The 23,936-nt window shown below is 32.7% G+C and overlaps 1 protein-coding gene, 2 long non-coding RNA genes and 1 pseudogene across 5 annotated transcripts; 2 read left to right on the top strand and 2 right to left on the bottom strand.

The window, feature by feature from the left end:
- Nucleotides 1-4,459: 4,459 nt before the first annotated feature.
- On the top strand, nucleotides 4,460-5,749 carry LOC18099316 (uncharacterized). Its single transcript, XR_002981849.2, has 2 exons — nucleotides 4,460-4,674; nucleotides 5,143-5,749. It is a non-coding gene; the product is annotated as an uncharacterized LOC18099316 (long non-coding RNA).
- A 686-nt stretch (nucleotides 5,750-6,435) lies between these two features.
- LOC18099315 (uncharacterized) lies at nucleotides 6,436-7,003 on the bottom strand. The gene is made up of 3 exons (XR_002981850.2): nucleotides 6,742-7,003; nucleotides 6,597-6,652; nucleotides 6,436-6,499 (listed from the first exon to the last, which is right to left on the bottom strand). It is a non-coding gene; the product is annotated as an uncharacterized LOC18099315 (long non-coding RNA).
- A 971-nt stretch (nucleotides 7,004-7,974) lies between these two features.
- LOC18099314 (uncharacterized) lies at nucleotides 7,975-13,323 on the top strand. Of its 3 annotated transcripts, XR_002981791.2 has the most exons (11): nucleotides 7,975-8,872; nucleotides 8,962-9,017; nucleotides 9,109-9,166; nucleotides 9,281-9,320; nucleotides 9,853-9,951; nucleotides 10,033-10,082; nucleotides 10,250-10,310; nucleotides 10,576-10,667; nucleotides 10,744-10,980; nucleotides 12,268-12,378; nucleotides 12,462-13,323. XR_002981791.2 is itself a non-coding variant. In XM_024600946.2 (10 exons), exons 1-10 carry the CDS (start codon nucleotides 8,837-8,839, stop codon nucleotides 12,283-12,285), a joined length of 747 nt encoding a protein of 248 aa, XP_024456714.1. In that variant the 5' UTR covers nucleotides 7,975-8,836; the 3' UTR covers nucleotides 12,286-13,323. The 3 variants fall into 3 exon arrangements, 2 of the variants coding, with proteins under 2 accessions (XP_024456714.1, XP_024456711.1); XM_024600946.2 differs by having other exon boundaries at nucleotides 12,268-13,323; XM_024600943.2 differs by lacking the exons at nucleotides 12,268-12,378; nucleotides 12,462-13,323 and adding an exon at nucleotides 11,350-11,676 and having other exon boundaries at nucleotides 7,977-8,872.
- LOC18099313 (cytochrome P450 CYP72A616-like) lies at nucleotides 12,299-17,747 on the bottom strand (annotated as a pseudogene).
- Between the last annotated feature and the right edge of the window lie 6,189 nt (nucleotides 17,748-23,936).

Genomic DNA, 23,936 nt, shown 5'->3' with positions numbered 1-23,936 from the left:
CCCTTCATCTTACAAAAAAAAAAAGTAGATCGAGGTTGAGAAAGATTATTTTGGTTTAATTTTGTGTTTTTGGACTAATTTAGGAGTGTTTTCAATTAAGAGATTGGTTTGTTGGTGTTCTAACGATGTTTATTAGGTATTATTTAGTGAACATAAGCTAAAAATGATTTTTTAGGTGCAAGAAACTCCACCCTGATTTTTTGAACACATCTCTAGTAGTTGGAATGTGGACAAAGAGACGACAAGTCATCTATCACAATAAACAACGTGTCGTATGTTTTTTTCTTTTTAAAGAAAGGATAGACAACATGCTTGAACCAAGGAAAAAGAAAGCAGGGGCTTGGCCTTGTAGGCCCTTGGGCATGTCCTTTTTTAATAGGCTAAGTGGGTTGGCTAACTCAAGTCCAGGCTGAAATGCCTAGTTTTTATTTTACCTTTAACTTCTTTTTTTAATTTAAATTGAAAATTATTAAAATAAATAAATTAGAAATATATTTGATATATTATTTTAATAAATACCGTTCAACTTTTACTTTGTTTTTTAATAAGATTATAACATTCTTTTTATAACATTAGCATGCGTTTTTTTTATATAACTCTTAACAATTTGTTTTCTTAAATTTTACTCAGTTTCTTTGATGCAAATGTCTATTTTTTGTATCATATAATTAAATAAAAAATATATTCTAAAAAACATCTCATTCAACCCAACTAAGTACATGATCTGAGTCGTGGATTTCACGGGTTAACTTGACTTAATCCAAAATATCATCATCTTAATATTTAAAAAATATGGAATGACATCATTTTTTCCCTTTAGTTTAAATTGAAATTTATTGAAATAGATTAATTAAAAATATATTTAGGATATTATTTTATTAAATACAGTTCAGGTTTTACGTTATTTTTTAATAAAATCATAGTATTCTTTTTTATAATATTAGCAAGCGCTATTTCAATTCAACCATTAATGATTTTTTGATTAAAATTTATCCAATTACTTTCTTCAGGATGCCTATTTTTAGTATCGTATAATAGAATGTAAAATAGATTTTTTTTTATCAAACCCAAATAAATCCATGACTTGAGTCGTGAGTTTTGAGAGTGAACTTGAATTAACCTGAATCGATCCAAAATGTTGTCATCTATTTTTTTTATAAAGTAAAACAACATTGTATTGAAATATTTCTTTTTTAATTTCAAACTAAGCTTTGAATGGGTTAACCGATTCACATTTGAATGACTTAACAACACCCTCTCAAAACAGGGCCCGTCCTAGTGGGTCTTCAATTTTTAATTGAAATTAATTAAAATAAATCAATCAAGGATGTATTTCAGATATTATTTTATAAAATATTATTTAGTTTTTAGTTTTTTTTAATAAGATTATAACTTTCTTTAATACTAGCAAGCTCTCTTTTTATACAACCATTCATAATATTTTTTAGGGTTTTTTCTTAGATTTTATTCGATCGTTTTTACATGTCTATTTTTATTATCATATTATTAAATAAAAAAATAATTCTAAAAAAGATTTCTTAAACTCATTTGGATCTATGAACTATGTAACGGGTAACTCGAGTCAATTCAAAACATTGTTATTTTAATTTTTTTTAAAAAGGTGAAAACGACGTCATATTGATAATTTTTTATTTAAATTAGGTTTTACAAGGTAAATCAGGTCATATTTGGACTCACCATGTCAAATGGATCATATCAAGCTAACTCCAATACTATTTAATTCAAAATCCAAACTAGGCAAGGGACCACGTCAAAGGACCAACTCAAATTAAAAAGAAAATAAAGAGTTATACTAGTAACTTATTTTGTTTCAATTGAAATAGAAGTATTACTTTTTAAAAAAAACTATTGACATACAATTAAATAAAAAAATAAATAGCTTGACATGACATAATATAATGTTTATTTATTCATATCTATCTCTCAACTTTGTATTTAGTCTTTAATTATTGTTAACAAAAATTTTTAACATGTATCAATACATATAATTATCAATTAATTTTATTAAATGTACATGTTAGATTTTCAATTCACAATTAAAGATTTTCTCAGTTTAAATTTTTTTATCAATATCTATATATTATTTTTTTATATTAAGAATAACTTTTAATTTAACCCAAAATAAAGCAAAGTACATGTAAGTTGACTAGTGCATAACTATTTTCTTTTGCCTAAACAATAATAATAAGGAATAGAAAATATAATTTTTTAAAATATGAGTTAGCGTCTCAATCTATTTGTATATAATAGTATTCATATTTTTATATTTAATTGAGCTAATTTTAATATTCGTTAACTTTTTAATATATCATTGAACAAGATATTTAAAAATAAACCAAATAAACCATCAAAATCTGCAATGTAACTTGTACAAGAAAGTCCTTATTTTATTTACAAAAATATTTTGAGAATAAAAAATAATATACAAATTAAGTAATTAGTTCTGTTAATTGACTTAAAAATCTTACGAAAACTTAATATATATATATATATATATATATATATATATATATATATATATATATATATATATATATATATGAGATTAAAAGATAGATTGAAGAATTTAATATAATATTATATAAAAAACTAAGGGTTCTTGGTGATTCATTATGGAGCAAGATATATTGGATTGCGGATTGTAATAATATTTTTACCCTTTACATTGAAAGCTAAAGAAGTCCAAAATAAGGGGCAAAATGATCATTTTACAAGGTTTAAATGGCATTAACAAATTGAATGGGGTAAATCAAATTTTTTTTTTCTTCCAAGAACAATATAAAGACTCAATAATCCTTAAAAAGCAAAAGAAAAAAAAAAGAGTTGGCATTAGAGAGTTATTTTATCTTTTTATTTTTTTCAAAACAACAAAACAACTTAATTACCCTTAAAATAAAATTAAGCTTTCGCACAAGAGTTTTGTTGTTTTTTCGGTTTTTTTTAAATAATAAAATTATAAATTTATTCATAAAATTTAAAAACTAAGGTTGTTGTCTTAAAATCATTTTCGTTCTTTTCTTATGATTTTTCTGTTATTATCAATTTCAACTGGGGACAATATAGTAACTTAACAATATGAATATTATTAAAAAAAATGATTAATATGTTGACGACACTTGTCTCGTTAGGCATTGTCATCTTGTGAAGAAAAACCACCCTCAACCAAGTCTTCAAAAGTGTATAGTAGCGTCGATGCTGATGAAACGACACGTGTGTTGATATATGTGGCGGTTCAACAACGATGAATATTTTACCTTTCCTCTTTTCTCTCTCTCCTAACCTTGAGATCCATGTTTGCTTTTTTTAAATTCAATTGTCATCCAATTTGTATTTATTTCAATTTTGACCATCAATAATATGATTGTTATTTATGTTAATTTTAATGTTTTTTGAAGTTTATTATTTTATGATTTTTTCCCTGAACATTTTATTTTATTTCATTTTATTTTTTTATCTAATTTGATTCTCATTTTTTAATTGCTATTTTTATCTTTTTTCTTGATTTTTTAAAATTTTATCCCTCAATATTTTGATTTCATTTAATTTTTGTATCCAAATTTGGTTCTCATTCTCTTGCTTGCTATTTATTTTATTTTCTTGATTTTTTAATTTAATCCCTAATTAATTAATTTCATTTAATTTTTATATCAAATTCGGTCCTTATTGTTTTAATTGTTATTTGTTTTTTTTAATCTCTTATGATTGGTAAGTTTACTTCATTATCTCTTCATGTTTTCCTTCTACAAGGTAATTTCGGGCTCATGATTGGAGTCACTGATTTTGAATATTATACTGGTTTAAGTTCAATTTTTTTAAATTTTTTGTTACAAATTGATTTTTTAAAATTTTTTAATTTGATATTGGTATATTGACCTTAAGCTTTGTGGTTTGTTCTGCTTTTCTTTTTGTGAGATTATTCAAATCTCATATTCTAAATAGCGAGTTAGTCGAATTAACATTTTTTTTTTGGGTTGATTTGGGTTTTTTCTCAATATTTTGAAATTGATTTTTTCTCTTTTATCATTTGACATTAAATTATTGATTTTTGAGCTTTGTGATTTTTTTGCTTTTCTTTCTGTTAGGTTATCTCGAGTGCATTTTAGTCAAATTAATTCGGGTTAACTTATATTTTTTTCTGTATTTTTTTATTAATTTAACTTTGATATTTTTTAAATTTAATTTTTTTCATTTCGATTTCATATCTCACGTGACAAGTTAGTTAACTTAGGTAGATACAAGTTTTTTTTTTGAAATTCTTTTTGAAATTTATTTTATTTTATTATTTGATATTAAATTATTGAGCTTTGAGGTCTATGAAATATTTTATTTTTTTAAGAAATTATTTAAATTTGATATCTTGAATCAGTTGTTAGTAAAGTTATACCAAATTAAGTTAAGTTATTATCACCTAAACATTTTTTCTTTACATTAAAAATAATCGATCCGGCCAGCGATAACACTTTACTTTATATTATGAAAGACCGATAATTGCTTTCCTAGGAATTGGTTTCCCAGCAAAACAAACAAGGCACTAGCTGCTGCTGAATTAGGTCTTGGGTTCTATAACTTCTGTATCAACTCGGGGACTTTCAGTTGCGAGTTGGGAAAGTTACCCCAACTCATTCCGACAACTTGAGAGGAATTATTATGGAGGTAATAATGAGCTTAATTTCATCTTAATTTTCTTGCATCAACCATTGGAGTTGTTTTGCTTTTGATATGTTAGTATGATAAACTTTAGGACTTGATTTAGCATGCCTTCTTGCATACTGTTGGATCTGAATGTTAAAGTGGTAGGATTGGTGCACTTGTATCCACTGTTGTCACCAGTACATGGAGCTAGCTGCTTAATGCCTATTAGAAACCAATTTGTGGCGAAGTTTTTCTAATTAACCTTTGTTAGAATATGCTGTAGACCATGAAATGCTAGCTGAAGTTGAGTTTTTGCCAGAGGATGTCAATTCCAGTCCTGGCTGATAGAAAGGATTTGGCATGCTAAAATACTAGCCTAATTTTGGTTAATAATGTGTGTATATGAAGTGTCAAATGAGATTGGTCGCTAATTCTCTCATATCTAATTTTGGTTTATATTGCTTAAACATTTTGCTTGTTTTGTTGAAGGTGGAGTATCTTCCTTTGTCATCAATGGACAAATCCAGGCAAGTCATGGAAGAGTTTGTTGATATATGGCAAGAAGCCATCTCAAAAAGATCATTACCAGGCCATTTCATGCATATGGAACCAAACTTCGTGGGGTACGGTCTCTCAGATCACTATGCTACTGTCATGGCTCAACTAATTGCGACTCAGTCAGTACAAGCCGCGAGAAACTAGGGAACATTAAAACATCACTGCATCCTTCATCCAGGTTTCTATCAGGTGTTGTTAGATCCTATTGTCATGGCTTCTGTTAGTATTTGTTTTTGTACCATGGAAGTTTTGGCTCGTTCTGAAATAATTAGATGTTAAGGTTCTAAAAGAAGGATGCAGCTGAACGCTGTGGTGAAAACATTGTTTTCTGAAGCACATATTCCTTCGGAGTTCTGCATCTGGATCTGCAATTTGCTAAGTTGGTTGTGATGACAGATGAGAGGCTTTAACTAGAACATGGTTTCATGCAAAGTAAGCCCTTAGATTGCTGTGCGCTGAAAATAGGTGGCCCAAATTGGCACAAATCCTATTGTTTCCTTTTAGTTATTTATCCATCAAATTGCGCTAATTCATTTTATTTCCATCTAATTTCTCATCAAGAACACACACACACTTGCCGCTTTCATTCATTATTTCCAGAGCTAAGATACCACAGTTTTATTTCAAGAACACGATGTGTTATTTCTCTCTCTAGTAGAGTTCTTGATACAGAAAAGCCATCGCCCCTGCCAACCATAAGATGGTATAGTTTCCAGGATTGTGCTATGGCCTAACATCATTATGTTTAAAAATTAGTGGGGACTAAGTGAATGATTCATAAACAAGAAACAAATTATAATGTAGCCAGGATTTGTCAATCCATTGGCTGTTTTAAAGTGGATTAATAGCAAAGACAGAGATACAAACACTAGAAGTTGGGGAACGCATGCATTTGACAGACACAAACTTGAAAATAAAATACACAGGATGAGAAAAATAGCTGGATTTCTTTCATAAACAGCTCGAGAGATTGTGATGACAACCGAATCCCAAAACACAAAGTGAGATGACAAAATACTTAAATTATGATATCAATCCACGAGTACACAATCCACTTTATTAAGAAAGGGACTTACCTTTCTTTCCGTTTGTAATCTTTTGCTTTAGGGACCTTTTCTGATGAAAGATGCAGAGAAATCACATATAAAAAAACCGAAAAATAAGGAAATTGAATCAAATAATTCACAGGTTTCGTAATAAAAGGAAATAACAAAATTGAGGAATACATGCCTGGAATTGCTTCATCAAGTTCATGGCCTGTAGAGTATCCACATTCTCCACCTTTTCACTGCAAGCAACGAACATATTCGAAAATATGACACAACTAAAAAAAATCATCCAAGCAAGCGCATTACTAATGGGGATTAACCAAAATGACATATTACGTTTTAACTTCCGGCTTTGGAACTCGGCGTGGAGGAGCTTCAGGCATAAACCTATACTGCAACACGATCAGATTAAACAAATCATCAGCAAAAGAATACACAGGAAGTTCATGAGGAAGTAAATTAAAATGGAATTGGGGCAGACCTTCCTCTGGGCATCTTGTGGAGGTTTGGACTCCATATATTTAAGAATCCAACCGATAAAACTTGTAGCTAGCAAAAATAGGAAGAAAGTTTAAGCAATCAGTAAACTACAATCAAAAGGTGAATAAGGAAAGAGAACAGATGATAGATTCATATTCATATATATAAATACACAGACAGAGTTAGAGAGAGAGAGTAAAAGAAGAAGAGAATGAAAGGGGCGGTTAAAGCTAGTAAGTTTGTAAGTATAGGGGAAGAGGTGGTGTCAGCCAATGACCTGAAAGCGGCCAACACGAAACTTCGAGTCTTGCGAGTTTAAGGTCACATTACTAACGTGGAATATTTTTGCTTCTTTAAACGACGCCGTGCAATCTTTCATTTTTACAAACCACACTGCGTACGAGACGACCTCATAAGAATTAATTAGCATGGTACTGTTCATGGGTGCTTTGAGAACAGTTTCCATGTCTGCAATTTCTTTCCTTTTTCTGCAATCATTCATGCTAGTCCTTTTTTTTTTCTCCCCTCATCCTTGCATCTTTTGGCTGGTTTTGTGTGCAAGCTGTCACCTCCTTTCATGCTAAATGATCAGCTACAATTCACCTCTTTTTTTCCCCCATGGGTGCTTTGAGAACAGTTTCCATGTCTGCAATTTCTTTCCTTTTTCTGCAATCATTCATGCTAGTCCATTTGTTTTTCTCCCCTCATCCTTGCATCTTTTGGCTGGTTTTGTGTGCAAGCTGTCACCTCCTTTCATGCTAAATGATCAGCTACAATTCACCTCTTTTTTTCCCCAACACATACGGTCACGATGAAGGAACATTATAGTTGGTCTCCAAGTCTAAACAGCTGGTTTTGCAAGGGAAAAAAAAAAAGAAACGAATGTGTGGCACGAGCATAGGACCTCAAGGCTAATATAAAAGATTATAGATATATAAAAAATTATAAATATAGAAATTGATTGGTGCTGGTTATTGAAAATAATTACTGCAATATAAAAGATTATAGATATAGAAATTGTTGGAGCTGTTTATAAAAGATAATTTCTGTAATTATTCTTATAATATTTTCTTGAATAGCAGGTATATTGGTTTATATATAAATAAACTTACAGCCATATGAAAAGGGAGACTGGGGGGATTTTAAAGCAGAGAAATTGAGGGAGGGAAACATATATATATATATAAAACCTAAATCTAAACCCTCTCTAGAGGAGCCAGCCGCCCCCCCCTTCATTTAAAAAAAAGAAGGGAAAAGCAGAGACCCCCCACTGGCTTCTGTTTTTGGCTCTTTTCACAGACCTTCCCCTTTCCTCAGCAAAGTTTTCCCTTCCCCTCAGTAAAAAAAACAGCCCATCAACACAAATTTTCAGACTCTCTCTCGGCCACCCACCTTCAGCCACACACTGCCCTTTCCATCTCCATTCTCAAAACCGAAACAGATCTTCCCTCTATCACCCGAACAGCCAGAAAACCAAAGCCTCATCCTCTCCTTCTTTCTTTTGGCTTCTCCCCATCACCACCAGATTCTCCCCCACGGTCCAGCAACCTTTCTTAAGACCAGCCAAAACCGTGATCCACAAGCCGCGTCAGGAGCTTTGCTTCACATTCCAAACAGACAGTTCTTCTCTGAGTTCTGCACTAGAACGCAGCCGTCTCCAGCTTCAACAGCTGCGTCGTCTTCAGCTCTGGCAGCCATCGCTGACTCGCAGCCCCTCAACCACTGGAAGCAGGTACTAGCCGCAGCAGCAATCCAGTAGTGCGACCAGTCTCGTCTCTGCACCAGCAGCTGGTCCAGTCGTCTCTCTTGCCATATCTCTTCCCCATCGTACTCTGCACCGGGAGCAAGAAGCAGCAGGGGTGCGCGGTCATCACCAGTCATTGCAATTCCCCAGCCACTTTGAGCACGCAAGCCAGCAGCAGCAGAGGGGATTTTTTTACTTCGGCCATAGGTTACTCCTCCAGCAGCATCCTTCTTTTCCCTGCAGAGGTTGCACTGGTCGTAGCAACACCGAAGGGCCACCATAGAGACAATCATCTTTCAGCCAGCAAACCTGTCTCCACACGCCAAGTTTTATCGGTTGGATTCTTAAATATATGGAGTCCAAACCTCCACAAGATGGCCAGAGGAAGGTCTGCCCCAATTTCATTTTAATTTACTTCCTCTTAAACTTCCTATGTATTCTTTTGCTGATGATTTGTTTAATCTGATCGTGTTGCAGTATAGGTTTATGCCTAAAGCTCCTCCACGCCGACTTTCAAAGCCGGAAGTTAAAACGTAATATGTCATTTTGGTTAATCCCATTAGTAATTGTTTCTTTGGATGATTTTTTTTAGTTATGTCATATTTTTGAATATGTTCGTTGCAGTGAAAAGGTGGAGAATGTGGATACTCTACAGGCCATGAACTTGATGAAGCAATTCCAGGCATGTATTCCTCAATTTTGTTATTTCCTTTTATTAAGAAACTAGTGAATTATTTGATTTAATTTCCTTTTTTTTTGGTTTTTTTATATTTGATTTCTCTGCATCTTTCATTAGGAAAGGTCCCTAAAGCAAAAGATTACAAACGAAAAGAAAGGTAAGTCCCTTTCTTAATAAAGTGGATTGTATACTCGTGGATTGACATCATAATTTAAGTATTTTGTCATCTCACTTTCTGTTTTGGGATTCGTTTATCATCACAATCTCTCGAGTTGTTTATGAAAGAAATCCAGCTATTTTTCTCATACTGTGTATTTTGTTCTCAAGTTTGTGCCTCTTGATCTGTCAAATGCATACGTGCCCCAACTTCTAGTGTTTGCATCTCTGTCTTTGTTATTAATCCACTTTAAAGCAGCCAATGGATTGACAAATCCTGGCTACATTATAATTTGTTTCTTGTTTATGAATCATTCACTTAGTCCCACTAATTTTTAAACATAATGATGTTAGGCCATCGCACAATCCTGGAAACTATACCATTTTATGGTTGGTAGGGGCGATGATTATTTCTGTATCAAGAACTCTACTAGAGAGAGAAATAGCACATCGTGTTCTTGAAATAAAACTGTGTGGTTTCTTAGCTCTGGAAATATGAAAATTAATTCCTTGATCTGTTGATTTAAATACAGTGCAGAAACCTGACATTGCATTTGGTCCTGGAGCTGCTGCAACTAAGCCCTTTCCAAGCTGGAGTACAATTAACAGAGATCAGGGTTCATCTTCCAATGGTATGCTATCTTTGGATTCACTATTTTCTTATTTGCTACCAATGATGTGTACAAGTGCTTTTAAACTGCCTTTTTTTGCAGGTAATGCCGATGCTCCAGGCCTGAGAGAGAAAGAATACATTGAACCATGGGTAGGTGAACCATGACTCAGCCTTGCAAGCCTCATCACACTCTGTAGATTCTTTTTTCCTGTTCTAAGCTTTTTCCAACTTTTCCTCCTCCCTCTCTCTCACACACCAAGTCTGTTTGTGTGCAACTGTCTACTAAGTTACGTTCGCTTTTTATTTATGTACTACAGGATTATTACAGTAATTATCCCGTGAGTCTCCCTATGAGGAGGCCATATTCAGGAAATTCAGGTAATTTTGAGATTTATTTTTAAAAGGAAAAGAATTACATAACTCAAGAACATGGGATAACTGTGATATAGAACTTTGAATGGTTGCATGCATTTTGAAATGATCAAGGCATTGCCTAGTTACCTAATTGGTTCAAAACTTCTGGTTACTGGTTTGAGTTATCCCCAGTCGTTTCTTTATTTCTGCTCTTTTCTGGGAGTCAGGCTCCCTTTGTGATGGTTTGCACTTTGTTCTGTACAGTTATGCTAACTCATATATCTTACAGCAATTCTTGACGAAGAGGAATTTGGGGAGGTGTCCGAAGCTGCAACATATGATGAAAATTCAACAAATTCTGCGGTGGAGCTTGGTTTGATGGTTTGTAAATTGATAATTAAAGATTCCATAGTACTGCTGCTATTATTCCTTAAACTTTCTGAGTTTTGGTTTGTAGGAGGAAAATGTTGAAGCAAGTATGCTCTTTGTTCAGTTACCACCAACTATGCCCATGATAAAGCGATCAGCTACAGCAGTTGGCCCTGAGGTTAAGGAAAGCTCTAGGCCATCAGGAGGTGCACGTGCAATTGAGAAGACTTGCAGATTAGATGAGTTACCAGCGGGCTACATGGGTAAAGTGCTAGTGTACAGGAGCGGTGCTGTTAAGCTGAAGCTTGGGGATACCCTTTATGATGTGAGTCATTTATAATGTTTAGCCCCCTCAAAAATAAATAAAATGAAGAGTGCAGTTACACCGATGAATGAAGAATCATTTTGGTCTGGAAAAAGTTTATTGTCTTACTTCTGTGGACATGCTAATAACTTAAAAGTTACATAAGTAATTTTTTTCTCTTTTTGGAGCAAAAACTACCCACGACTAAAACTCAACCATTAGAAACCTTTGTTGGACAAAATCTACGCAAATTGCATGAGAACTTTTTTGATTACTATATTGTGATGAAGTTTCAAGTTTTCGTGGTATCTGAGTTTCTGCAAATAAAATCTGCATGCTGATACACATTTTACATTTAAATAAGTGATCTAATTGTTGAATTCGATGCAGGTCTCCCCAGGTATGAATTCTATATTTGCTCAAGATGTTGTAGCTATTAATAGAGGAGAGGAAACTTGTTGTGTGGTAGCGGAGATTGAGAAGCGTGTTACCCTAATCCCTGATGTGGATGCCATTACAAGTAGAGTCGCAGAAATGTGATAGTATCATTGGTTTATCCTATATAAGATGAAACTGCAATCTACCTTTTGTTTTCCTTCCCAAAAGAAGCTGTTATTTAACATTCCTTCATGAGAAACTATCAGATGAATAAAGATAACAAGTTGCTGTATGAATTACTCGTTTAAGAGAAAATTAATTGATGAAGTGAATCTGGTAGTTAATTGGTTTTGATTGTGATTCTTATATTTTGTTTGTCGACGAATTTTGAATTTAGATCATAAATTTCTAATGTAAAACGCTAAGTGAAATTAGACCTTTTTTTCTCATGTCAAGTCGAGTCAAATTGCGTTGATGAAAACTTATAAACCACATTTGACTATGAAGCACTTCTTCTACTTGGTTTTTTTAACACATGCATTTTGAAATTCAAATGATGTATGCTTACATGATTCCTCAACAGGGAATCTCTTATTGTTGACAATGCATGGAATCATGTTTTGAGATAGCTGATGTTAGAGATTCAGTTTCTTTACATGATTCCTCAACAGGGAATCTCTTAATGAAGAAAGTAGAAAGTTCGGGCTGCTATTATACTTCTGTAAAAAAAATGGCACACTGAATTGCTTAAACTTTGGGAAGTTATAGTTAATAGAAACAAACAAGGCAAAAAACTAGGATCTATTTAACTGATAGAATAGTCTTGAACACAATAATACAAGTTTTGTTGGAATTATTTGTAGAAATCAGCATGTGGAAATATTACAACACCGCAACATGACAGAAAGAAAGACCTATTCTGCAATGCAGCGAAAATCACACCTTTGAAAGAGTTTACAACTCAGAGTTGATGTATTATTATTTGAGCACCATGCTGTGGTTGAAGTATCATAACAGTACGAGGAGCATGGATGTAGGAAGGTGAGAGATTGAATTCGAAATTCTGCAGAATCATTGCCAAAGCCATCTTGGCTTCTAACATGGCAAAGTTTCGGCCAATACAGGTTCTGGGGCTCCATCCAAAGGGAAAGAGTGCTAGTTGGTCTTTAGATGCCCTTGAAACTCCGAGGAATCTCTCTGTTCTGAATTCTTCTACATCATCACCCCAGAGTTCAGGATCATGATGAATGAGCAGCATAGGAAGCGTAAGGTCGACACGTGCAGGAAGATGGATGTTTCCTATCCTGGTTTCCTTGTAAGTATGTTGGTATAGAGAAATCACTGGCGGATATAACCTTAAGACTTCATTAAGTATCATGTTTACCTGCAGTTAAATATAACAGAAATAGTATTTGATCAAAGAGGTTAGTAACTGGGAGAAAAGTGCAGCAGCCTGAGAAATTCCATCACAAATTAACATGAAAAGTCGCATGAGAAAGCTTTTTTTTGTGTGTAGACATCTCTGTGAAGCTCCTCAGGAGGACAAAAGGGAAAGGGTATCCAATTAATGGGAAATTACTCACAATCTTGAGATGGATCAAAGCTTCAAAATTGGGTTCTTTCTGCCCACAAACTTGTAGAACTTCCTCCCTAGCCATTTCTTGCCATTCTGGGTGCAGAGCTAGTACTATCATTGCCCATGTTAACCAGCTCGAGGTTGTTTCTTTCCCAGCCAGGTAGCACTGCTTGCATTCCTCTATTACTTCTTCAATACTCAAGTCATCCCTTATTGTTCCGCTTGCATTTTCTGGTAGATTGTTCTGTCATTAGATTGCAAGAGCATGCCTAGCAAGTCATCATCATCGGATTGTCCAGTTCTCATCCCGTACTCTTTCCTTTGAATCAAATCTCTAATCATTGATACGATCTCTTTGTTCATCATCGTCGGAAAGAAGATCTAGTTTACCTAGTCAATGAATTCCTCTATGCTGTCAAATTGCTCTCTTCTTATAAAATATTAGAAATATCTAAGTTAAGAGATTGTGGAAAAAAGATTTAAACAAAGTACAAAAAAATGGAAAGATAGGAATGTAAGACCTCATCTATAAACCTGGAAAGGTCAATAGCTGAAATATTTATTGCGGGCTATCAGATGATCTTCCTAAAAGTCCTTTTCTTTTCTATATAAATCTTTTTAGATCTACAAAGTCCTATCACCTCTTCTCAAAGAAAGACAACATGTCTATTGACCAACTATCTCTTTTAAAATCTCTTAAGTTTTTAATACAAGATTACATATTAAAGACTTGGGGGCAATCGATGAGTTAATTTTTGATAAAGATTTTTATTTATAAAAAATTTTCTTAAATAAAATGGGCTTGACAAAAATGCCAGACCCAAAGAAAACATGGACTTGGTAGTCGGTTAAGTTCAAGGAAACGTGGATTTGAAGAACATTCTAGACCTAAAAAACTTGAACTTGGTAGTTAGCAAAGTCCAAAATAATATAGGTTCAACAAACATGACAGTCCTAAAGAACTTGGACTTGATAGTCATCCAAGTCCAAGGTATCGTGGATCTAGCAAACATGCCAGACCCAAAGAACTTGGATATTACCAAGTTCTAAGGCTGTATGTCTGATCCTAGACGATCCTCTACAATATAAGTATTAAAGACATGATAAATCGCTATGCCTCTCCATCTAGAATAATCGTTCATATTAATATAATAATTTCCCTATACTTATAGGTATGTATATGGTCTTTTTAAGGGATATACCATACTTATTATCTCATTAATGATATATAAGAAATATTTGCCTCCCATTAATATTGCTGAGAGCAGAGGAGTTTCCAATCTTTCTTTTCTTTGAAAAAGACAAGGTTCAGAGGGTATAAATACCCTCGAACTATCTAGGTAAAATGCTCATAACTTTTTATCTATTAAGATAAAAGATATATAAATTTCAGATCATTAATCAACTTAAAATTCAAGAACAAATATCTTTGTTCCTTGAATTTAAGACTCTTTTAAATCATTTAATGTCTTAAGTCATTTTATACATTTCCCATAAATATAATGACTTTATTATTAGATGATCTTTAAGTTCTCCTATCAGGACTGTTTTTGCAGGTATTTTATAGGTATTGCAGTTTCTGTTATTAGCCTGAAGTCCTTTTAATTAAGAAGAAGAAATCTAAGCACTTGAATATATTAATTAACCACTATCCCAAACACTAAATAATCTTTTAATTATATATCTTAAATTTTGAAACATCATCAACATACAAATTTATATTTTTATTTCGTCTGGGGTTTTATGTGAAATAAGTCAAGAATTTTCACCCTTATCCTTATAATTTCTTTTTTTTTGTTGGACCTTTTAACTTAAGGTTTTTATTTGTATTATTTCACTGGAGATCTTCTTCAATTTTCCCTGTTGAAAATACTTAGACATTTTTCTTTCCACTTAATTGTTTTTTGAGTCCATCGTAACATTGCGCTGGTCAATTATGTAGTTTTTCCAAAGCGAAAACGCACGTGAAAAACGGAATAGGAACATAAGAGAGGCGCTCCTTGAGTTTGATATTATGATCTCTTTGTTCAATTTCCTTCTTCTTCGATTCTTTTTTGTCGGAGCAAATCTGTACAAGACAATTAATTAGAAACAAATGCTACAGATAATTGCTAACCTCTTATTTCTAACATCGAAGGCTTGTAATTAGTACCTGAAACCGGGAATGTACAAGGTCTGCATAGCTTCCAAAACCAAAAAAAATCAGTTCTTTATGAAGCTCAAATAACCTCTTCCCTTCTTCATAATTGCTTCCAAATGCAGCCCTTGAAATGATATCCATAGTGAGGTTTTGAAGTTCAGGCCATACATCCACTTCACAACTTTCTTGATGATTGACCATCTTCTTCCATTGCTCAATCATCTTGCTACAACTGATTTAGAATGCCGGTAGCATCCTCTTTAAGAGAAATTTCCAAGAATAATTTAGTACACTAGCAATGATGGGATGAATTAGTGCTCTGCAGTCAATTATGTCAGTAATTAAGCATATAAGATTAGTTAAGTTCAAGGTATTGGAAACAAAATACAGTAGTTTTTCTAGGTGGAAAGCAGGATTGATTATCCTTCTGTGTCTCGCCTACCCCTCACCCTCTTGACATGCCAGTCCTTTGAGAGAATTAGAATAAGTGGGGTTAATGGTGGCTTTCCAAAGTGACCTAGCTTGTTAGAAAGAATCTCTTTCATCAGTTCAGGATCCATGATGACCAGCCTTGGTGTCATCACAGCCCAAAACATTGATATCTTTCCCGTCAAAAGAAAGAAAAAACTAGGGGTAATTATTTTTCGGTTCGGTTTTTACATAAAACAATTAACCAAACCAACATTATGAATTTTAAAATTTTAAAACCAAAATCGGTTTAAACCGATTGGTTTCGGTTCGGTTTAGTTTTTGTTGTTCAAAAACCGGTAAAACTGAAAAGCAAATCTCGGTGCCCAGTGCCCACAAACTACAAGCAAATCTCGGTTTCTGTTGTTCAGGAAAATAGATATGCCCAGTGCCCACAAATTACAAGCAAATCTCGATGTCCAGTGTGCAAATCTCAATGTCCAGTGTCCACAAATTACAAGCAAATCTCGATTTCTGTTGTTCAAGAAAACATATCTGCCCACAAACTACAAGCAAATTATAACACAATAAAAAAAAAACAAAAACCCACAAGATGCAGAGATGAACTTGAATCTTAATCATAAAAAAGCCATCTCTTTTTTTATCTACCCATGTAGTTTGATTAAAGTAAATGTTGATGCAGAGGTGAACTTAAAGAGAGGAGAGATAGAGAGAAAAGAAGTAGCCAGAAGTGGGGGGCTACGGGGAGAAATGAGAGGTAGAGAGAAAAAGAGAGAAAAAGGGAGAAGGGGGGGCTGTGAGAAGATGATGAGAGGCAGAGAATTAGGGGGAGGGGCGGCGGCTGCTGAATGTTACTTTAGATCTAGGGTTTTTCCTATTTATATTTGCATTTTTTTAAGTGCTGGCATGGTTGAACCGGTTCGGTTCGGTTCAATCGGTTTCAGACTTTGAAAATCGAAACCGAACCGAACCGAAACTTTTTTGTGATTTTTTAATCGGTTAATTCGGTTTTTTTTCGGTTATTTTTTTCTGGTTTTTTCAGTTTAATCAGTTTATCGATTTTTTTGCTTACCCCTAGAAAAAAAACTCTTCCACCCACGAAAACCAATTCGCATGCTCCACCCTCTATTAAGCTCGCCATATATAAAAGTGCTATCTATTTACCATATTTCTTGACATTATTAAGTGTAAATGGATCAACACGTGGAATAATCTCATTGGTTAGATTGTTTGGTTCTGCTGAATGTTACTTTAGATCTAGGGTTTTTCTTATTTATACGTGCTTTTTTTTAAGTGCTGGCATGGTTGAACCGGACCGGTTCGGTGTGGTTCGGTTCGGTTCAATCGGTTTCAGACTTTGAAAATCGAAACCGAACCGAACCAGAACTTTTTTGTGATTTTTTAATCGGTTAATTCGGTTATTTTTTTCTGGTTTTTTCAGTTTAATCAGTTTATCGATTTTTTTACTTACCCCTAGAAAAAACTCTTCCACCCACGAAAACCAATTCGCATGCTCCACCCTCTATTAAGCTCGCCATATATAAAAGTGCTATCTGTTTACCATATTTCTTGACATTATTAAGTGTAAATGGATCAACACGTGGAATAATCTCATTGGTTAGATTGTTTGGTTCTGCTGAATGTTACTTTAGATCTAGGGTTTTTCTTATTTATACTTGCTTTTTTTTAAGTGCTGGCATGGTTGAACCGATTCAGTTTAATCGGTTTCAGACTTTAAAATCAAAACCGAACCAAACCGAAATTTTTTTGTAATTTTTTAATCGATTAATTTGATTTTTTTTTTCAGTTTAATCAGTTTATTGATTTTTTTCTCATCCGTAGAAAAAACTCTTCCACCCACGAAAACCAATTCACACCCTCTATTAAGCTCGCCATATATAAAAGTGCTATCTGTTTACCATATTTCTTGACATTATTAAGTGTAAATGGATCAACACATGGAATAATCTCATTGGTTAGATTGTTTGGTTCTCACCATGCTTTAGTTATCAGCTTCGATTATTTTTATGTTATAAAAAGATGTTTTTTTTAAAAATAATTTTATTTATTTCAAATTAATTTTTTTTGGTATTTTTATATTATTTTGATGTGTTGGTATTAAAAATAATTTTTTTAAAATAAAAAAAATATTATTTTAATATATTACCATTCTAACAAAATCACGTAAGGTGTGCCTCTTATCCCTTGTTGCTTTAACTTATTCTCTGACCACCTGGGTTTCCACCAAATGGAGTATGAAACCATGGCAGCTACATAAAAGTGATATAATAATCCTCAAAGAAAGACCTGATCAGAAATAAAAAACAAGGTCATCCATCCTCGTTGCCTAGCAAGGTCAGGATAAGCTAACCAAGAAGACATGCAGCCGCTAAAACCAGTCCCTGTTGTCTATAACCATCTGCTTCTTTCCCTTGAGTTCCTCTGAAAGTTGATTCCAGTTGGGCGTGAGGGCGTTAGCATACTAGGATTTACCACAATCTCCTGTGTTGCGGATTCAGGATAGAAAATACAAAAACAACAAGTTGAAAAAAAAAAGAAGATAAAATTATATTTAGTAGTGATGATAAGATAAAGTATTTGTTTATGTATTCTATTTGGATATGGTAAATAAGACAAAATAAAATATAAAAAAATATTTTTTTACCCTTAATAAGTATTGTTGTCAAACTTATATATTTAAAAAATAATTAGATATTTTTTGTTTATATTAGTTTATATTGAGTGTTGAAATTGGAATTGAGAGTTTTTTTACAAGGATATTTTAGAAATAAAAAATAAAAAATATTGTTCCTGGAGACATGTCTCCTCTGTATTTTCTGTCTTGAAAGTAAATAAATTCACTTCTGTCTCTTTTGTCTTAGAACAATAACTAAACAATACCTTAGTATTTAATTAAAACTCAAGTTCACTATAGAAGTATAACTAGGGATGATAATGAGTACCCGCAGATCAGATTTCTCGATATTCATACCTTATCAATTATCGATCAAGTAAAAAGTTTAGATCTTTATAAACCATTCATCGGATTTCAGGTATCCAAGCTATCCAATGAGTATTATATATATATATATATATATATATATATATATATATATATATATATATATATATTGTTTTATGTTTATCACTTCCGAGATCAGCTCGAATCGAAGAGCGAATTCGACCAGAAGTTTACGACTTGATAGAATCAAATCCCAAAACAATTAATTTGTGCGAATGAGTTAACTTTATGGATTTGAACCAGAAGTGATCAGCAAGAACCATATGACGTGCCATGTATTCTCCCAGAGCTCTAGAAGTCTAGTTTCTGGAGAATTTTATGGTTCTTAATTATGAGTTTCATGGAAGAAGTTACATCCATTTTAGGATTATTGGTACAATATTGTTGAAATTATGCATGGTTTTCCTCTCTTAATTTGAAAGAGGAAAGCACATTAAACCTTGAGTCCTAATTCAATTAGAAAACAAAATCCATAATTAAGAGATATTTAATAATTCATAAATTTATCTTGGAGAGGAGGTAAAATCCATAATAAACAAAATAATCTAAAAAAATAATAATATCTATGTTTATTCTTTTAATGAGTAATGAATTAATATAAAAAGATCAAGCTACCCCCGTATCTCAGCCTTCTAACTTTTTCACCAAGGGGTATAAAGATAAATTTACAATAAATTGTGCTGTGTCTATCACTATTCACCATGCATTTATACTTTATAGAGTTTTGTTTAATAAAAATTGCTTTTCTAGACGGACGACATCGAATCAAATTTGCCAGTAAAAGGAAGTAATGTCATCTATCTCTTGAAGTTACATTTTAACATTCTCTAGAAGGAGTTGCAATAAGTCGTGTCCAAAGTCCAAACGACAAGATTCGTCTCGGATCTTTGATATTGACATTACTATATATTTTGTTTACCTTTCACCATAACTTCGAAACCACGAATGCATATCTAAAATTGGTTTCAGTTTTTTATTTTATAGATATATACTAGTTGGATGCCGGCGCGACGCGGTGAGCTTACTTTTTATTTTTATAAAACTACAGTAAAAATTTATAATATAAAAAATAATTTTTTAATATTAATAATAATTAAATATTAATTATAAAAGAAAAATAATATTTATAACCCACTTTATTATATTAACACATGTGGTTGGGCGCGGCGCGGCCGGCCCAACTTGGGGTTGCGCGGGGACGCGTCCGGACCTGAGCGTCACGTGGTGGTGGGGTTGCTATAGCCAATCGGGCCCTTTGCCAAGACCCAAGCTCTAGGTGGCGCTTGGGTTTGCCCCTTGCATTGGAGTCGCCCAAGCGCTAGGTGGCGATCGGGAGTGCCCAAGAGTCACGTGGCGCATGGGTCATGGCAAAGGGCCCAATTATCTTGGGTCTGAGGCGGACCTGATTGTCTTGGGTCCGACGTTATATACCCAGCTCAATGGGTTTGACGTGACCCAATTCTATTGGGTCCTGATGAAGGATTTTAAATATTTTAATTTTTACTATAATTAAAAGTATTACTATAAAAATAGTATTTTTTGTGTTATAAATATTTTAATTTTTATTATAATTAAAAGTATTAATATCAAAAATAGTTTTATTTGTATAATGAATAGCATTTGCGTTAAAAAATATTATTATTGTTATTAAAATTTAAAATATTCGTATAAAAATAGTATTATTTGTGCTATAAATATTATTATTTTATTTATAATTGATAGTATGAATACTAAAAATATTATCAGTTGTGGTATAAATAATACTATTTTTATTATAAGTAATAATATTATAATAAAAATGGGAAGCGTCATGTGGCGGTTGGGCAGCCATAGCCAATTGGGCCTTTTGCCAAGACCCAAGCGCTAGGTGGCGCTTGGGTTTGCCCCTCACATTGGAGCCGCCCAAGCGCCAAGTGGCGCTCGGGTTTTCCCAAGCACCATGTGGCTCTGGGGTTGCCATAGCCAATCATGCATTTTGCCAAAACACAAGCGCCAGGTGGCGCTGGGGTTTGCCCCGCGCAAGGGCCGGGCAACCTAAGCGCCACCTATTCTTGCGTGGGTAATGCCAGCGCCAAGTGCCCGCTCTCCATGGCCTGCAACCCCACCAAAACTTATGCTGACCATTTTCTCCCAAACTAACCCTTCAATGTCAAATGCACCCCAGTGAAAGACAACCCCATCCCTTCCCTGTTGCCCTTGCAACTCTTTATGTTAAGAGCTGAGCTGCCATTACACTGCTTCAATCCACAATGCTTTGTATCTGTAAACAGTAACAGGCAGTGAGTCCATTTAGTATATTTTGTAATATGCTTACCTAAGTACAAATTATTATTTTTATTTCTCTCCGCATCAAATTAAAAAAGATTTGAGAGGTGGATCATTTTAGGTAAACACATAGACAATGGTGACTTGGAGAAACGATTTATTGCCAATAATTGAATTCCACTTAACTTTTGATTCAAAACACTAATATTTAGTCAATTCAATTCAAAACAAGTAGGGAATGCAATTGGATTCTATTGCAGAAGTGGTTACAAACCTTCTCTACTATGGATTCTTGTTGAAATCCAAATTTGGAACTTGAAACATGGTTTTATTTGACACGATAAAAACAAGTTGCTAACGCGTGCAACACATGTGATGATCTTTGTGCCATTCAAATGGTGCGTGAGGTTCTTTTCAATTATCAAAATCATGCTTTTGTGCATCGTTGGGAGTGGTGAGTCGTGCTTTATCTGGCGGTGTGATGCGTGTTTACAGAGGAGGTTTGGTTGGGCTACGGTGAATTTTTCTCTCATTTCTCTCTTTTTTCTCTCATTTCCTAGAAATTCACGCCTAACCTTTCAAAAAATAATTGTGTCATCCAGTTTGTAATTTTATCGATTTTGGCCTCCTTTTGATTATTGTTTATTTGACTTTTGATGCTTTTTGAAGTTTTTTTTTTCAATTTCATCACTGGATATTTTATTCAATTTGATTTTTTTTCCGATTTGGTCACACTACTTTTGATTGCTCTATTTCTATGTTTTATACTTTTCTTGATTATTATTTATTTGCAATTTAGTCCATTCTGATTTTAGTGCATTTGTTTTCTTAATCCATTTTTGGTCCATATTATTTTGATTTCTATATTCTTATCATTTTCTTGATTTATCTTTTTTTTTTCAATCTTGTCCCTCAACATTTAATTTCATTTGATTTTTTTTATCCAGTTTCAGTCCTCATTTCAATTACTTTTTTTATCCTTTTCTTAGTTTTTTTTTTGTTTTTCAATTTAGCCCCTGATTATTTTCTTGCATTTTGTTTTTATACCATATTTGGTTTGTATTGTTTGAGTTTTAAATTATTTTACGGTTGGATATTTTACTTTGTTATTTTTTTATTATTGCCTTCCAACAAGTCAATCCTTTATTAAAAAATGATTTCTTTTTCAAATTCATAATTTGATAATTGATTATTAAGCCCTTGTCTTCTTTATTTGATCAACTTTTCTTTTTGTTGTGTTATCCTGATCTTATATCCCGGGTAATAGGTTAATCAAGTTAACCATGATTGACTTGATTTTTTCCCTTATTTTTTAACAAATTGATTTATTTTTACTATTTTATCATTTGGTGTTAAATTATTGGCCCTTGAGCTATGTGATTTTTTCACTTTTACATATATATTATTTTTATTGCTCAATTATGACTTAGATTATAATCACTTAACCGAAAATATTAAATACTATTTGAAATGATGTCATTTATTATATAATAAAAGTATATTTTTGGATGGAAATATAAAAACTTAAAATTAGATGGAAATCCCTAGTTAAGAATTTCTGATTTTATATGGTTTAAACTAAATAATCATCCCTGCTTCACTACGAATCAAGTAAAAAAAAATAGAATGTAAAAAAAAATGTATTCTAGCATTGTTAATATGTTTTATAATGACAAGAAAAAAATTGATTGTAAACTCAAAATTAATGCATATGTTTAATAAAATAAATAGAGAATTATATGTACTAATAAATGTTAAAAAAATATTTTAATGTTAGCTAATAACTAAGTTTTTAAGTTGAAAAACATACACATATTAAGATATTTAATCTTGTATTACGGCGGGCTTTTTAAATTTTTTCATTGAAATAAACTAATTCTTCCTTTTTTATTAACATCTTTAATTCCAATAAAGAAAATATAACATTTTGCTCAATTTCATGTATTTATTAAAAAATCAAAAGCAATAAGAGGATGTGTGAAAAAAAGACTTGAACAATTTAAAATAAAATAAAAAGGTTATCTTTCTAACAAAAACCTCATTGTCTTATTAATGTGCTTAATTGTTTTTGGAAATTTTTTACTATAATATTTATTTTTTAGACAACATCCTATTATTATTCCAAAATCAAGTTTCACTTATAAATAAATAACATTATGATAATTTTAATGCAAGTGTATTAAAAAAAATAAGAATAATATAAAGCAATGTCTTTAAACCTAACCCAGTAGATCAGTCTCGAAACCTTCCGACTTGATTTCTTGCCTAGCCTATGTATTAAATTAAATTGTGTAAGGGTTGGTCTAATATGGCCTAATCGACTAGGTAAGTCCAAAGCCATCAGGGGAGACCGGTAAAAACCTGATATGACTTAATTTTTTTTAAGGATAACATAATTTTTAAAAAATATCAAGACGATAACATTTTGGATCTACTTAGATTAATCTATGTTAATATGTTAAACTCATGACTCAGCTCATGGACCCAAAGAAGTTTAATAACTACATCTTTTAAAAACTATTTTTATTTAATCATATGATATTAAAAATAAACACTCGCAAATGACTAAAGTCTTAAGATTCTTAATGACTCTACCTAAATAAGCAATTATTAGTGAAAATAGGATCTTGGTTAGTCATATCACCCTTTGATAGTCCATATAACTTTATTACATTTTGAGAGAAGACTTGAGATACCTTGGAAGCTATATAGGGATGCATTAAAGCCATGAAATGTGCATACTTAGATAATCTATTCCCAACCACTAAGATCATAATGTAGTGGTTGTAGGATAACAACCCTTTTATAAAATTCATAGAAACTTATGACCACAGTCTTTCTAGTATTAGTAGTGGTTGTAGTAATCCTAGTGGTTTGGCTTTTTTGTTTCGGCACGTTGTTAAACTTTATATTAGTTGATGGAGTCCTTAACTTTAAATCTCATATATGTTAAAGAATCAATTCAACTCAAAAGCTTAAACTTTTAGATGAGGCTCCAAGATATGATTTATATTATTCTTCAACATACCCCCTCAAGTGAAAGTTGCACAAGCTTACACTACCGTGTGCTTAATTTTTAAATAGAATGGGGGTGGTGAGATTCAAATTCTTAACTGCTTGGTCAATAAAGTTTTGATACTTTATTCAAGAACCATCTTAACCTAGTA

Source organism: Populus trichocarpa, chromosome 5 (assembly GCF_000002775.5).
Source record: "Populus trichocarpa isolate Nisqually-1 chromosome 5, P.trichocarpa_v4.1, whole genome shotgun sequence".
Lineage (NCBI taxonomy): Eukaryota > Viridiplantae > Streptophyta > Magnoliopsida > Malpighiales > Salicaceae > Populus > Populus trichocarpa.
This window is presented reverse-complemented; position numbering and strand designations above follow the sequence as displayed.

What these genes read in the sequence shown, in the direction of transcription:
- LOC18099314 (XM_024600943.2), top strand. Translation starts at nt 8,837, where the DNA reads ATGGAGTCCAAACCTCCACAAGATGGCCAGAGGAAG. An exon ending in AAGAATACATTGAACCATGG is followed by an intron (nt 10,083 to 10,249) that starts GTAGGTGAACCA and finishes TATGTACTACAG; the next exon opens with GATTATTACAGTAATTATCC. An exon ending in CGGTGGAGCTTGGTTTGATG is followed by an intron (nt 10,668 to 10,743) that starts GTTTGTAAATTG and finishes TTTGGTTTGTAG; the next exon opens with GAGGAAAATGTTGAAGCAAG.